The 17,684-nt window shown below is 39.5% G+C and overlaps 1 protein-coding gene across 9 annotated transcripts in view; it reads right to left on the bottom strand.

Annotated features, from left to right (window-relative positions):
- STXBP5L (syntaxin binding protein 5L) overlaps positions 1-17,684 on the bottom strand; it is a 428,399-nt gene that overhangs the window by 108,153 nt on the left and 302,562 nt on the right. For all 9 annotated transcript variants that reach the window (XM_074974797.1, XM_074974780.1, XM_074974789.1 and 6 more), the window contains exon 14: positions 10,535-10,575. In XM_074974797.1, the coding sequence (XP_074830898.1) occupies positions 10,535-10,575 (41 nt within the window). The remainder of the gene's footprint in view (positions 1-10,534; positions 10,576-17,684) is intronic.

Here is a 17,684-nt window from a genome sequence, read left to right as displayed (position 1 = left end):
AAATAATAGAGAGTAATGCTAAACTTTATGTTTCATATTTCCAGTAATAGATATTTGTACAGGGGTCATTGTTAGCACTCTCTTTTCTGGACCAGAAGAGCAAAAGTCATGAGTTTCAGTCACACACGTAGACTTAGGCACTTACTCAACACTGATGTTGCAGTGAAAACTGGGGAGATGCTGCGCTGAATGCTGCATTGTTGGTGCTATCTTCTCTATGAGATATTAAACTGGTGTCTCTTTTGTAATTGTCTTGGTAGAAATTAGAGATCCCATGGCACTTTCAGCGGAAAAAATAGGAGATAATTCTGGTGACCTGACCAGCTCCAAGGCTGTGTGATAACACAATGGTTACTCTGTCTTCAGAACCATTGCTTTGATTCATTATGTTGTGAAATGCTTTGAATATCTTAGCTATGAAATAATAATTTAATATTTACAGCATTTTTATATGTTCGTGTTTTATATTTATAGTGTTATATAGATTGGTAATGTCCAGAAGCCCCAGTCAGGATTGGGACACCATTATGCTGCTCATGGACCCCGTCCCAAAGACATTACAATCTAAAAGGTATGGAATGAAACTAACCACATTCTATTCTATTTGCAAAATCTTTTATATCAGTGTGGATTATGGAGAAAAAAGCTAGCAACTATATTTTCCTGAAATGTCTCCACCGTCAGGCTCAGATTTGGAGTGAGATGCAATTTTAGGGTCTCATTCTCTACCCATATTAGTTTTACTCCAGTATAACTGCATTGTCTTCAATGGAGTTACTTCAGATTAACACTGGTGCAAGACAAAGAGCATCAGGCCTGTTGATTCCCCAAGTATGAAATGTATTTTATGCTTTGTGAAAAATTCTTTTAAGACACTGATGCTTTTAATGCAGCATCCAAAAGTAGGACTACAGCTTTAAGCCACTGTCTATATTGTAGATTGGGGATGAGGAGGGCTCAATTTACCATTCCTCTGCACCCTGTGTAGTCATTTACACCAGATTAAGTGGGTGTAAAACATTGCCATTCTGATATGGAATTGTTTTGCATTCATTTTGCATTCACTTGGCCCTGGTGTTAATGACTACACAAGGTTCAGGACAAATGGTGAACCAGGCCACTGCCTCTGTGAATCCTAGGAAACTCAGGCCTGTTACTCGTTTGCAGGTTGTATCATCTGTTCCTCCAGTACCAGTACAGCTCTGCTGGCCTTTTATGAGGTGGAAAGAGGCCATGGAGCCCAGCTCAGACTTCTGGGGAGTCCAGTGCTGTCCTTAGAGCTAGACTCTTATAGTCTGTGCATACTAGGGATGCAAGAATCACAGTTGTACCTGGTCTCTGCTCAGGGGCACCACAGGAGCAAGGAAAGACTCCCTGAAACTTTCTTCCCCTTGTACACCTGTGCAGGACCAGATAGCACCTATTCCTAAGCAAATGAGAAATAGTGATATGGGTCATGAGCAAGGCTGAATTTTGAAAATTGCTTCAAGTGACTTAGCAATTCTGCACTCTCAATATACCTGTGGTTTGAGATATGAAAATACAGGAGAACTAACCGGTGCCTAAAGGCAGAGTACTTTGTATCTTTGAAGATCCTGGCGCTCACATAAATGTTTGTGATGAATCACCAGACAAAACCTTAAACTGTATTAAGATTATTTCAACTAAAACTTTGTAACCAGAAAACCTTAAATACAGGTACAGAAAGCAAAGCATGTATTTAAGAAGCAGGACTAAGAAGAGTTGTGCAAATAACACATTTTTCAATTTGATATCTGAACCAAAAAATTGGAAAAAAAATTGTTTTGGGTTGAATGAAATGTGTGGTTTGATCCTAAACAAAATGTTTGTTTCATTTTCAAGTTCTGTTTTTTAAAATCTTTTTTTTTAAATAAAATTGAAGCAAAATTCAAAACGAAGAGCCATTTCAAATTGAAAAATCAAAACATTTTGTTTTGAAAATGTCAAAACAAAACATTTAGACTTTTCTCGAATTCCCCTTCCCCGCTTTTTTTTTGACCAAAACAATTCAGTAAATTCAACACAAATTTGAAAAATGTTTCGGTCAATCTGAATATGCATTTTTTGGCAAAAAAAAAAGAATAATAATCTGAAAAATTTTGCCCAGTTCTAGGATTAAGAGGCAGACCCCAGCTGAGAACTGGTAAATTCCATTGGCTTTAGTGGAAGCTTGGGTGTTGAGCAGTGCCCAGGCCCAAAGCCTTTCACTTCTAAGACACAGCTTCAACTTATATTGCTACAGTTCCTATGAGAAATAACTTCTAGTCACTTAAGCTTATTCCCTGCTGAAAGGATAACAACCCCGCACCCCAACATACATGTTCCTGAAAAGAACACAAACCTTGCCCCCAGTTACTGAAAGTGGTATCAGGTCCACCGATGGAAACAAAAGGGCTGCTGTGTTTCTACATAAATCCCCTAAAAGAGGCTGCATTACAGCACTGGCACATTGGTTCACAAGTCCAGTATATGCTAAGTATTTTGGGATCCCACAAAGCTAAATTGCATGGTTTTATACCAGCAATTATATCGTACTTGCACAGAGAATGTACACACTTTGTGCTTAAGAAATAGTAAACAGGCATAGCCATCAAACCTTACTCTTACCCCTTTTGCCCCACGCAATTGACCAAATTTAGGGTGTTGTCAGTTGTTCAAGGGTAAAAGGAGAAATTGATTATGTAGTCAGCTAATTTCTTTTATGCAATCTTGTTTATTTACAAGGAATGAACAAAATCCTGTTTTTTCAAATGCAGGAGGAACCAAACAAAAGGAGATAGGTTTTTTTTGCTTATAGCCCCAAATCTCTTCAGCCAGCACCAGACCCAAAAGCCTTCCCGCTAGGCTTCTCTCAGGGTCACACACTGTGCTTGTTCATGTCTCTCTCTCTCTCTCTGTCAGACAATACCCAGTGACCCCCTCTGTCCAGTTCATTCAACATTTTGGGCAGCCATGTATTAAACTTTGTTTTGGCCAGAGACATGTACCTGTGTTTTGATTTTGGAGACTGCTCTTATTTCAGCCACATCTGCCATATTATTTTTGTATATAAGAGGCTGCAGGACTTCTCGTCACAAGTCAGGCTTCTGCATCAGATATAAACTGACTACATAGCTTACTTCTCAGAGATACACATACCAGATGTGTTCACTGTATGATCCTTTAATGTTGTGCCAGGTATGGCAAAGGTTAGCTTTAAATAAGATGTTTTACAGACACTGCCACCTAGCGTAGTACAATTTAGCATTCCATTACCTCTCCCCCTTTAAGTTCTACATTCCTATCATTTACAAAATATACACAACCACACTACCTTTGAAGTTAAGTACATGTCAGTCTGTTAAGTGTTTCTGAATCATACTGGTTTTCTACTTGAACATGTAACAACTTGGTCATCTGGCTTTCCATTTGTTGCAATGACTGGCTGTGGTTGGTTTGCAATCTTTGAGTCTTCTTCTTGTTCTGCATCCACCATCTGAAGAGTTTGCTCTGTTAATTGTCCTTTCAGATGAACAAACTGTGTATGTTGATGGTTTTCTGTTGAACTCTTCACTCTCAGTCTCATTTACATATGATTTGAGTGCTGACTGTCCATCCTTTGCCTTCATCCAATTAGATGCAAACATGGTAATCAAGTTCTAGATCCAGCAGTTCTTTTATTCTTTTTATCAGATTTGGCTACTTTTTACATGTCTGGCCACTTTGGAGATAGATTCCTTTTCAAAGTCAGAACAGTAGTTCTGAGTTGTCTTCCCATCAGAGTAGTGTTGGACTATATCTAGTAGCTGCAGTTGGTTTTGATCAGTAACTCAGAAAAGCAAGGAATGGATTCTCCTGCTGTAGGATTTTTTTGGCTCTCTGCACAGCTCTCTCAGCTTCTCCATTTTCTTGTGGGTCATGTGGGCTGCTAGTAATATGATCAAAATCATATTTCATTCAGAACGACTTAAATTTTACTGCAGTGAATTGTGGTTCATTGTCTGTCATTAGTTGTTCTGGAATATTGAAATGAGCCAAAGTGCACTTCAGTTTCTTGATACCACTGTGGCACGTTATGTCTTTCAAGTTCATTATTTCTATATACCTGGAAAAATAGTCCACCATGACCAGATAATGATGTCCTCTGAATTCACATAAATCTGCAGCTAGTCTCTTTCGAGGTTTCTCTGCTGGGGGAGTTTGTACACTGTATGGTTCAGCTTTGTCTCTTAAGTTGTTTTGTACTGGATCTCCTTTCAAAAGTCCAGTAGCATCAAATCCTTTATTGAGTTCTTCCCCCTTTATCAATAGGGCCATCATAGCTGCTACATTGTGATCTCATGCACTGTGAATGCATAGCTTTTGTCTTAGTAAGTTGTTTCTGTGATGAACTGGCCCATGCAGTTCAGAATAACGTCAGAACTGTGTCAGGAGATGTTATCTCTGGGAGGGGTTTAAGGTGATTGTAAGTCCCTTCTGAGGTTAAATGTGCGCTAAGTGAAGAAGAACTTCCTTTTATTTGTTTTAAACCTGCTACCCATTAATTTCATTTGGTGGCCCCTACTTCTAATATTATGGGAACAAGTAAATAACTTTTCCTTATTCACTTTCTCCACACCACTCATGATTTTATATACCTCTATCATATCCCCCCTTAGTCTCCTCTTTTCCAAGCTGAAAAGTCCTAGCCTCTTTAATCTCTCCTCATATGGGACCCATTCCAAACCCCTGATCATTTTAGTTGCCCTTTTCTGAACCTTTTCTAATGCCAGTATATCATTTTTGAGATGAGGGGACCATATCTGTAGGCAGTATTCAAGATGTGGGCATACCATGGGTTTATATAAGGGCAATAAGATATTTTCCATCTTATTCTCTATCCCTTTTTTAATGATTCCTAACATCCTGATTGCTTTTTTGACTGCCGCTGCATACTGCGTGGACGTCTTCAGAGAACTATCCACGATGACTCCAAGATCTTTCTCCTGATTAGTTGTAGCTAAATTAGCCCCCATCATATTGTATGTATAGTTGGGGTTATTTTTTCTAATGTGCATTACTTTACATTTATCCACATGAAATTTCATTTGCCATTTTGTTGCCCACTCACTTAGTTTTGTGAGATCTTTTTGAAGTTCTTCACAGTCTGCTTTGGTTTTAACTATCTTGAGCAGTTCAGTATCATCTGCAAACTTTGCCACCTCACTGTTTACCCCTTTCTCCAGATCATTTATGAATAAGTTGAATAGGATTGGTCCTAGGACTGACCCTTGGGGAACACCACTAGTTACCCCTCTCCATTCTGAAAATTTACCATTTATTCCTACCCTTTGTTCCCGGTCTTTTAACCAGTTCTCAATCTATGAAAGGATCTTCCCTCTTATCCCATGACAACTTAATTTACATAAGAGCCTTTGGTGAGGGATCTTGTCAAAGGCTTTCTGGAAATCTAAGTACACTATGTCCACTGGATCTACCTTGTCCACGTCTGTTGACGCCCTCAAAGAACTCTAATAGATTAGTAAGACATGATCTCCCTTTACAGAAACCATGTTGACTTTTGCGCAACAATTTATGTTCTTCTAGGTGTCTGACCATTTTATTCTTCACTATTGTTTCAACTAATTTGCCCGGTACTGACATTAGACTTACTGGTCTGTAATTGCCAGGATCACCTCTAAAGCCCTTCTTAAATATTGGCATTACATTAGCTATGTTCCAGTCATTGGGTACAGAAGCTGATTTAAAGGACAGGTTACAAACCATAGTTAATAGTTCTGCAATTTCACATTTGAGTTCTTTCAGAACTCTTGGGTAAATGCGATCTGGTCCCGGTGACTTGTTACTGTTAAGCTTCTCAATTAATTTCAAAACCTCCTCTAGCGACACTTCAATCTGTGACAATTCCTCACTTACAAAAGACGGCTCAGGTTTGGGAATCTCCCTAATATCCTCAGCCGTGAAGACTGAAGCAAAGAATTCATTTAGTTTTTCTGCAATGACTTTATCGTCTTTAAGTGCTCCTTTTGTATGTCGATCGTCCAGGGGGCCCACTGGTTGTTTAGCAAGCTTCCTGCTTCTGATGTACTTAAAAAACATTTTGTTATTACCTTTTGAGTTTTTGGCTAGGTGTTCTTCAAACTCCTTTTTTGGCTTTTCTTATTACATTTTTACATTTAATTTGGCAGTATTTATGCTCCTTTCTATTTACCTCACTAGGATTTGACTCCCACTTTTTAAAAGATGCCTTTTTATCTCTCACTGCTTCTTTTACATGGTTGTTAAGCCAAGGTGGCTCTTTTTTAGTTCTTTTACTGTTTTTTAAAATTTGGGGTATACATTTAAGTTGAGCCTCTATTATGGTGTCTTTGAAAAGCGTTCATGCAGCTTGCAGGGATTTCGCTCTAGTCACTGTACCTTTAAATTTCTGATTAACTAACCTCCTCATTTTTGCATAGTTCCCCTTTCTGAAATTAAATGCCACAGTGTTGGGCTGTTGTGGTGTTCTTCCCACCACAGGAATGTTAAATGTTGTTATACTGTGGTCACTATTTCCAAGCGGTCCTGTTAGAGTTACCTCTTGGACCAGATCCTGCGCTCCACTCAGGACTAGATCGAAAGTTGCCTCTTCCCTTGTGGGTTCCTGTACCAGCTGCTCCAAGACGTAGTCATTTAAAGTATCAGAAATTTTGTCTCTGCATTTCGTCCTGAGGTGACATGTACCCAGTCAATATGGGGATAATTGAAATACCCCGCTATTATTGCGTTTTTATTTTGATAGCCTCTCTAATCTCCCTTAGCATTTCATCGTCACTATCACTGTCCAGGTCAGGTGGTCGATAATAGATCCCTACTATTATATTCTTATTAGAGCATGGAATTACTATCCATAGAGATTCTATGGAACATGTGCATTCATTTAAGATTTTTATTTCATTTGATTCTACATTTTCTTTCACAGATAGTGCCACTTCCTCCCACCCCGCCACATGACCTGTTCTGTCCTTCCGATTTATTCTGTATCCCAGAATGATTGTGTCCCATTGATTGTCCTCACTCCACCAGGTTTCTATGATGCCTATTATATCAATATCCTCCTTTAACAAGAGGCACTCTAGTTCACCCATCTTATTATTTAGACTTCTAGCATTTGTGTACAAGCACTTTAAAAACTTGTCAATGCTTATTTCGTCAAAGCTAAAGTTCTCTGGGGAATTGAAGAGTGCATGTTGATGAAATCCTGCAATCTTTGTTGCTTTATTCCTTCTGTTTGCAACTTTTGTTGCTTTGTTTTTTCTGTTCGTTCTCCTCTGGCACTAGTTTCCTTCTGATACTATGTCATATTGTTGTTGCTGGAGTCCCCATTCTAGCTGATGTATAAGAGTCAATTTGTTTCAGTGTCTTCTTGTGAAAATGTAAACAGATGAGGGATTCGCAGATGTCCACAACCTTCTTTCTTCTCCCATGCTTCTCTTTGGCTTTTTCTGTTTTGTTATTCTCAATGGCTTTAACTGCAGACCAATAGGTCAGCCACCATCCTGATCTATCAGGAGCAGCAGCTTCTTCTCGACGGGAGGTTGCAGGGCTGCTACTAGCAGGTCAGGGTTCTGTATCAGATATAGACTTATTACAGATGTTACTTCTCAGAGATATACACACCAGATGCGTTCACTGTATGATCCTTTAGTGCTCTGCCAGTGCTCTTAAGCTAACTAATGTTAGCTTAAGTAAGGTATGTTACACACACCACCATCTAGTGGCTGAACAGTATAATACAGACTAACACGGCTGTTACTCTGAAACCCGTATAATATAGTTTAGCATTCCCTGACAACTTTATATTCATCCTGAATGCAAGGTGGTGATTATGCCCAAGCCATAACAAAGAGGTTTAACCCAACCCACAATGACACAACATCCATCAGAGTTTATTTGCTAACATAGGGAAATTTTCAAAGCACAACGGACTGATAAGGGTAACATTTTCCAAAGTGCCTGAGTGACTTGGTACCATTGACTTTCACTGGGGTCTAAGCCCCTAATTGCCGAACTCACTTTTAAAAATGGAACTTGGGCTTCTAAATCACTCCAACACTTTTGAAATTTGTACCTTATGTGCCTTAGTACCATTGACAGTCAATGGGAATGGATGCCTAACTCCCATTTGTGCCTTTGAAAATTTCCTCCTTTATAATTAAGTTTATATATGTACAATAAAATACATACACAAACATGCTGTTACATATATCATATGGGGCAGACTGTGAACCAGCCTAATACAGCAATGCAAGGAGTTCTTTTCCACCTTACGTGGCCATGTTAACATTCCCTGCAGTGTGGCTCAAGTGCAGAAAGGTGAGCAAAGGCTGTGCACATACTACTACTCTCTCTACTCTTGGCAGATAGTTGGGGGTGGGGCACTTGGCTTTGCCCTCCTTCCAATGTGCTGGTTAGCTGAGCAGTAACAAGGGGGCAAGTAAACTACACTTTTTTTTCAGGGCTTGAGTAAGTTACTTCCCGACTGGAGCAAGGGACAAGCTGAGAAAGAGTTGTGACTCTGAATCACAACTAATTACCAACTTTCTCCCTGGGGCAATACAGCTATGAACTGCAGCATACTCAGGGCTGGGCCTAAAGGCTCATTTTATCACATATATGATATTTTACTGTACCATTTTCACTGTATTACAACTTTCTGAAAAATCCTCCTTTAGGGCTAAGTTCTTATATGCTTAGCTTCTTTGCCAATTTTTGTGGAAAGCTTGCAGAAAACCCCTCAGCCATTTCTGAGTTAAAGGTAAGTGGAAAAAAAATCTCTTTTCAAAAATCTTTTTTTAAAACAAAGATTTTTTTTTTGCTCAACAATGGCTGAAGAAATATACTCCAAACTTGACATGTGCCTGGCCCTTCATGAGAAAGAGTCTTTTTGATACATTTTGAAAATATAAATGATATATTATTGAAAAATCACTTCTCAGCATGTTCGGTGGACATCTGGTAAGATTCTAGAAATCTAACAAAGCTTCACCTCCCAGTATTGCATTACAAGGGCAAGGAGAATCTCCCCTTTCCTCCTGTCCAGCCTGTCACATGCAGAGATTGCTGCTAGACAGGAGAAAGACTACTGCCTGAGAAAGACTTTAGGGTCTAATTGATAACATTTTTTAGTAAAATTACCCCAAAACATTAATACCATGTATAGGAAAAAACAAACAAAAGAAAAGACTGACTGAAAACTGAAATATTTTGATTCATAAAAGTGCTACATCACCTCATGAGAATTTTAGTTCAGGCACCTTAGGCTGTCATTCTGGTCAGACTACATCTCCCATGATGCACCATATTTAAGAACAATGATGCACCCCTCCCTTCAGCAAGAACAAAACTGATGCATCATGGGAAATGTAGTTAAGCCAGAAAGCTCAGGTCATAAAGGAGAATGGAAGAATAAGACATCTAAACTACAATTCCCATGAGGCATAGTGGCAACATTGTGAACTAAAATATTTCAGTGTTAGGCCAAAATATGTAGGTTTTCAGCAACAATTTTTTGTCAAAAAGTCAAATTTTTCTGGGAAACAAGCTCCTTATTTTCTGACCCACTCTATGCACAACATGGGACTCTGCTGTTTTCTGAGGCTTTTGCCTGAAAGGGTGTGTGTTGATAGTGCAGTGGAAGAACTTTTCATAAAGCTCAGAGAGAAGACTGGTAGGGTATGTCTATGCAGTGGGAATGGGAGCAAACCTCCTACCCTAAGTCAACATAAAGCTGTGTAGAAAATGCTTTGAAGTTTTGGCTCGGGCTCTGATGCCTAGGGGTGGGGTGGGGGTGGGCTTCAGAGGCCAAGCTCCAGCCTGAGCTGCAACTTCAAAGTGCTGTCTACACATCATGAGCCCCGCTAACCCAAGTCTGTCAGCCTGGGCTTGGAAGCTCACTCCTGCTCGCTGCACAAAGCTGTGCAAACATACCTGTGCAGATTTGGTTCTTATCTTGCCCAAACCAGTCCACCTACTCATAAATGTAATACACTGTACATTCGCTTTAACACTAAATAGATTATATAGAGCCTGATATCAGCTGTCAAGAATCTTGAATTATATGTGCAATAGGATGAACTATTACAGGTTTAGCTTTAAAAAAAATCCAGTTACAAGTAGGAATATATACTGTACTCACAGAAAGATAGAAATTAGAGTTGAAATAGACCCATTAGATCTAGCCTAGTCCTAACTCTCCGATCCGCTGCAGGATTATCTCCTACTGCATATTTTAGAGGGCTTTGTCCACTTTAGTATTCAATGTCCAACTTCTGACCTTTCCACCACTCCCCCTGGGAGACTATTCTACAGTCTTATATCTTACTGCCACAATTTTTTCTTACTAATATTCAGCCTAATGATTATTTTCTTAATTTCACCCATTACTCTTACTTGCTTACTGATACCACCATCTTAAATAATTCCCCCTCTCTCCCAATATTGTTATATACTATAATTTGTTAATTCTATGAGAAAGGGAAGTTTAAAAACTTACTGGCAGAGGCATCCCAAAACTTTATCGATCCATCTGCATGACTTAAAAAAAATTAAATGTTGGTTAAAACAAGATATAGCTACATATAATTTCAACCCTCAGTTACTGAAAATACAAACAGCAGAAATGAGTCACTGTATTTATTATATAATACAGTACTCAGGTGACCTTTCCATCATTCTTACAGTGTAGTCTAACCTTGAAGTTAACTATTACATTGCAATGATGCAATATATATCTATATTAGAAGGGCAATTAATTCAATGTAAATAGACTAAATCAGTTTAATTGATTTGTAGTGTACACACATACCAAAAGAAATACACATTGACCGTATGTTACTACAGTTATTGTTACTAAACAAGTGACTGTTGTCTAGGATTTTGCATAATAATAATTTTAATCCTTTATAGAAGAGAGCTCTCACACACACTTTAACAATAGTCGTTTTTAAACTGAAAAGCTCACAGATAAAAGACTTTTTAAAAAGCATTGTTAAGAGAAATTTCCAGACTTTTAATACATGACACATATATCACAGAATAGAGTCTCTGAAGTGGCCTGTAAATTAGTTTTTATTTAAAACTGTGTCATGAGAGTACTCTTCTTTTTGAAAATCACTGTTTATTTAGAGATCCATTTTATATAACCCCTGTTAGGGCCAGATTCTGCCACACTAGGTCACAGTAAAGCATTTGATATGGTACCACAAGAGAAAATATTAGTTAAATGAAAGTGGGGAGTTGTACAAGAATTGTAAGGTGGATAAGGAACTGGCTAAATGGGAGAAGGCAACAAATTGTGCTAAAAGGTGAACTATCAGACTGGAGGGAGGTTACTAATGGAGCTCCTCAAGGATCAATCTTGGGACCAATTTGATTCAATATTTTCATTAATGACCTTGGCATAAAAGGAAGGCGGGCTAATGAAATGTGCTGACGATACAAAGTTGGGAGGCATTGTCAGTACAGAGGAGGATCGGAACATTATACAGGAAGATCTGGATCACCCTGAAGATGGGAGTGATAGAAATGGGATGAAATTAAATAGTACAAAGTTCAAGGTCATGCACTTAGGGACTAATAATAAGAATATCTGCTACAAGCTGGGGGCTCATCAGTAGAAGCAATAGAGAAGGAAAAAGAACTGGGTGTGAGGGTAATTCACTGATTACTATGAGCCACAAATGTGATGTGGCTGTGGGGTAAACACAAATACGATCCCAGGATGCATCAGGTGAGGCATTTTCAATAGAGACAGAGAAGTATTAATGCCACTGTATACCGGCTCTGGTAAAACTTTGTTTGGAATACTTTGCACAGTTCTGGTCATCCATGTTCAAGAAAGATTAATTCAAACTGGGAGAGGTGCAGAGAAGAGCTGCTAGGGTTAAGGGAGGATCATGGTAATGGAATCAGGTTAATGGAGGGCTTATCTTATAAGAGAAGGCTGGAAGAGTTTGGCTCGTTTAGCTTAGCAAAAAGAAGACAGAGAGGATACGATTGCTTTCTATAAATATCTCAGAGAGCTAAACATGTAGGAGGGTAAAGAACTATTTAAGCTAAAGGACAATGTTGGCATAAAAACATATGGGTATAAACTGGCGATGAACAAATCAGGCTGAAATTTAGAAGAAGGTTTCTAACCATCAGAGGAGTGAGGTTATGAAATAGTCTCCCAATAGAAGTGATGGGGACGAACAAATTAATTAGTTTTAAGAGAGAGCCTGACAAATTTATGAGTGCAAGTGTATGATGGGGTTACTTGTGATGGTGGAGGGCAGGGTTCAACAGCCCGGGGATCACTTCCAGTTTATGTCTTATGTTCCTAAAACTCATGCTTCAGGGCTTCAGCTGCCCACCTGCAGGTGTCAGGAAGGGATTTCCTCCACTCCCACAATATATTCCTCTGAAGCATCAGAGATGGCCATGGCTGGAAATGGTACGGGATAGGCCAGTGTTCTGAGATGGCACTGAGCATTCTCCATCTCAGGTGCTTGGCTGACCAGTGTTTGCTCACATGCTCAGGGTCTAAGTGATCACCATATGTGGGTTGGGAATGAATTTTCCCCCAGGTCAGATTAGCAGCTACCCTGTAGCATTTTCACTAGGGCTGTCAAATGTTTACAAAATTAATTGTGATTAATCGCAAGATTAAAAAATTAATTGCGATTCATCAGTTTTAACTGCACTGTTAATAACAGAATACCCATTTAAATTTATTATAAATAGTTAGGATGTTTTTCTACATTTTCAAATATATTGCTTTCAATGACAACTCAGAATATAAAGTGCACAGCGCTCACTTTATATTATTATTTTTTATTACAAGTATTTGCACTGTAAAAATAGAAAAAAGAAAGTGCAATCTACAAGTTGAAGCATGTTTAGCATATCTGGCACGTAAATACTTTGCAACACCGGCTACAACAACACCATGCAAACACCTGTTCTCATTTTCAGGTGACATTGTAAATAAGAAGTGGACACCATTATCTCCATAAATGTAAACAAACTCATTTGTCTGAACAAGAAGTAGGACTGAGTGGACTTGTAGGTGCTAAAGTTTTACGTTGTTTTGTTTTTAAGTGCAGTTATTAACAAACAAAAATCTACTAGGGCTGTCAAGTGATTAAAAAAATTAATCACAATTGCTGTTGAACAATAATAGAATACCATTTATTTAAATATTTTTGGATGTTTTCTACATTTTAAAATATATTGATTTCAATTTCAATGCAGAATACAAAGTGCACAGTGCTCACTTTATATTTATTTTTATTATAAATATTTGCACTGTAAAAATAAAAAATAGTATTTTTCAATTCACCTAATATAAGTACTGTAGTGCAATCTCTTTATCATGAAAGTTGAACTTACAAATGTAGAATTATGTATTCAAAAATAAAACGTCAAACTTTAGAGCCTACAAGTCCACTCAGTCATACTTCTTGTTCAGCCAATCGCTCAGACAAAAAGTTTGTTTACATATGCAGGAGATAATGCTGCCCGCTTCTTATTCACAATGTCACCTGAAAATGAGAACAGGGGTTTGCATGGCACTGTTGTAGCTGGGGTTGCAAGATATTTACATGCCAGATGTGCTAAAGAGTCATAAGTCCCTTCATGCTTCTACCACCATTCCAGAGGACATGCATCCATGCTGATGATGGGTTCTGCTCGATAACGAGCCAAAGGAGAGTGGACCGACGCATGTTCATTTTCATCAGCTGAGTCAGATGCCACCAACAGAAGGTTGATTTTATTTTTGAGGGGTTCGGGTTCTGTAGTTTCTGCATTGGAGTGTTGCTCTTTTAAGACTGCTGAAAGCATGCTCCACACTTCATCCCTCTCAGATTTTGGAAGGCACTTCAGATTTTTAAACCTTCGGTTGAGTGCTGTAGCTATCTTTAGAAATCTCACATTGGTACCTTCTTTGCATTTTGTGAAATCTGCAGTGAAAGTGTTCTTAAAACAAACATGTGCTGGGTCATCATCTGAGACTGCTATGACATTAAATATATGGCAGAATGCAGGTAAAACACAGAGCAGGAGACATACAACTCTCCCCCAAGGAGTTCAATCACAAATTTAATAAACACATTATTTTTTAATGAGCATCATCAGCATGAAAGAATGGCCTCTGGAACAGTGGCTGAAATATGAAGGGGCATATGAATGTTCAGCATATCTGGCATGTAAATACCTTGCAATGCCAGCTTCAAAAGTGCCATGCAAACACCTGTTCTCACTTTCAGGTGACATTGTAAATAAGAAGCAGGTAGCATTAACTCCCATAAATGTAAACAAACTTGTTTTTCTTAGCGATTGGCTGAACAAGCAGTAGGACTGAGTGGACTTTTAGGCTCTAAAGTTTGACATTGTTTTATTTTTGAATGCATAATTCTACATTTGTAAGTTAAACTTCCATGATAAAGAGATTGCACTACAGTTCTTATATTAGGTAAATTGAAAAGTTTTCTAAAGTTTTACATTGTTTTGTTTTTGAGTGCAGTTATGTAACCAAAAAAAATCTACATTTATAAGTTGCACTTTCGCAATAGATTGTACTACAGTATTTCTATGAGGTGAATTGCAAAATACTATTTCTTTTATCATTTTTACAGTGCAAATATTTGTAATAAAAATAATAATATAAAGTGAGCACTGTGCACTTTATATTCTGTGTTGTAATTGAAATCAATATATTTGAAAATGTAGAAAAATATCCAAAATATTTAATAAATTTCAATTGGTAATCTATTGTGTAACAGTACGATTAAAACTGCAGCCCCATCCATACTCCACTCCAAGGCCCACTCCTGCTTCCCGCGGTCCAAGCCCAGGCTGCTCCTCTTCCCTAAAGTGGATGGGGGCTGAGGCTAGGGCAGGCTGGCAGGGGCAGCAGGGTGCTGGGTCTGCTCGATGCTCCGGGGCTGGGGGCACTAACGCGGACTGGCCAGGGTGGTCCATGGCTGGGGCTGGTGGGCCGGCAGCTGCAGTGGGGGGCTCGGGACTTCGGTGGGTAGAAGGAGCTGGGCCTCGGGCAGAAGGGGCGGGACTGGAGGCTAGCCATCCTAAGCAGGCGGTTCACACACCACCCATGCCTGTGGGCTGTAATACTTTAGTCCAATTTCAGTTGTTGGGGCTCGTGTGAGGGTGGCTGGGTGGTGGTGGTAGCCTGTGATACACAGGTGGGACTAGACCAGTGGTTCTCAAACTATGGGGCAAGACTTCCAAAGGAGGCACAGGAATGTGTCAAGGGAGGCACAAACTGTGTGTGTGTTTGTTTGGTTTTTTAAGAGCTTTGGCTGTCAGCCCTGTGTTGCTGGGGCTCGTGCAGAAGGGCCTTGCGTGGATATAGGGGACAGCCTGAGCTCCGCCACCCAAGCTCGGGCTCTCCTCCCCTCCCCCAGTTCCTCACTGGGAGGCAGTCCGAGCTCAGGCTCTCCTTCCTCACCGCAACCCTCACCTGGAGGTGGTGGGGCTCTGACTGTCAGCCCTGGGGTGGCAGCAGCAGCAGCGCAGAAATAAGGGTGGCAATGGGGCACTAAGTCAGCTGTGAAAAGTGATATTGACACTTCTGTGCTGCTGGTGGCATATTGTTGCCTTTAGAGCTGGGTGGCTAGTATACGTACGTGGGGAGGAGGGGCGTAAACTTCATTGCACTGCAACCCCCTTCTGAGAACAAAAATTACGACACAACCCCATGAGGAGGGACTAAAACCTGAGCACACCCGAGCCCTGCCGCCCCGGGTTGGGGGGCCAAAGCCAAAGCCCAAGGGCTTCAGCCCCAGGCGGGGGGCCTTTAACCTGAGCCCTGCCACCCAGGACTGAAGCCCTCGGCCCCAGGAGGTGGGGCTTGAGCTTTGGCCCCGGATTCCAGCAAGTCTAACACCAGCCCTGGCGACCCCATTAAAATGGAGTCGTGACCCACTTTGGGGTCCCGACCCACAGTTTGAGAACTGCTGGACTAGATGATATTGTGGCCCCATATGACTTTGAAATTGTATTTGAAGAAATATCGCCTTACAAACAGTTATCCAACATTTATGCTAGTTCGTGAAACAAAGTTCAACATATTCCAATACAGTCATATTTGTGTCTTAATCAATTACAAATTTAAGAGATTAATCATATCCCTGGTAGAGCTGTTTTTGTTCTTTGGCAATTCTAAAAAAGTGGGGAAAAAAATCATTTTGGATCAAACGGAAAATGAAATTTTCAAAACTGTCAGCAAATCAAAAAGTAAAATAAAATCATTTTGGTTTCAATGAAACAGTTTGTTGACCTGAAATGAAACGCTTTAGTTTGGTTTCAAGCATTTTTTTAAAGTTTTTGATTTTTTTAATAAAAGTAAATTATGAAACAAAAAGTCATTTTGAACCAAAAAACCTAAAGATATTGTTTTTAAAATGTTGAAATGAATTTTGGATTTTTTAAAGGTTTTTCATACCAAACCAATGTGGTGAAACCGACATGAATTCACAAAACATTTTGGTGTCACCGACTCTACATTTTTCATTGAAAAAATGTTTTGTACAAAAAATTTTGCCCAGCTCTAATCCTTAGTTCTTCATAACTATGTCTATAAGAAAATGTCTGGCTATCAAGCTGCTTATCTTGGTAAAATATGCGATTTTGTAGCAGTTAGTACAAACCAATTCACATCCAAACTTATGCTTTGTAATTAACATTCTATGGATAAATAAAACAGGCAATTAAAAAGTGAATTATCAGTAGGAGAAAAATGATGAGTAACCCCAATATGGACAAAATTCATACTTCTACATGGGTGGCATTTCTCAATAAATAAAACTTATTCCAAGAGTTGGTAGTCATGATGAGTGCTTAAAACCACAGAACACTTTAATACTGTAAATATTTCTCCACTCACGCATCTGAGTCATCCAGAATTTTTCCTGAGTCTGTCACTGAAATGTGATTCCCTGCCCCCTCCACCCTCTTCTACTGCAGGGCTGTGTATTACAGACACAATCTAGCTTGAAAGGTAAAATTCACACCAATGCACAGCACTCAAACAAATTATGGGAGATTAACACTAAATGGGTTCCATCGCCAATCCAGCCACAGTGCCCCCAATAAACCACAAAACCACCCCTGCAGAAATGCTTGTGGTACTCTTGGCTCTCTGCCCTTCTAATGCTATTTCTTCCTCCCTAATACCCACTAAAGACTACAGCACTCTCTTGCATTGGCCACACCTTCCCGGGGATATTTAGATCCCTTCTTCAGGGGTATACGGGACCCTTACTGGCTTGCAGTCTCAGTCCATGGTTCCTATCCTTGAGCTAGGGTTGCCAACCCTCCAGGATCATCTTGGAGTCTCCAAGAATTAAAGATTAATATTAAATTAACTATTACGTCATGTATTAAACCTCCAGAAATATGTCCAACCAGAATTGGTAACCCTATCTTGAGCACAAGGCTCTATATTCTACTTAAGACTTTATTATTGAGCTTAAGTGCTGCATAAGTACTTCTGTAGGCCCTCTGGACTGGGGGGGAATTTCACCCTAAAAGAAATATAAATTTCTGTTATGTAATGGAGTTAGAGTGTTCATATTCAGATGCCCTAGTCAGCCACCTATATTGTGAGATGGGTAGGGCTGACCTATAGATGTACATCA

The sequence above is a fragment of the Natator depressus genome, chromosome 1 (assembly GCF_965152275.1).
Source record: "Natator depressus isolate rNatDep1 chromosome 1, rNatDep2.hap1, whole genome shotgun sequence".
Taxonomy (NCBI): Eukaryota; Metazoa; Chordata; order Testudines; family Cheloniidae; genus Natator; species Natator depressus.
This window is presented reverse-complemented; position numbering and strand designations above follow the sequence as displayed.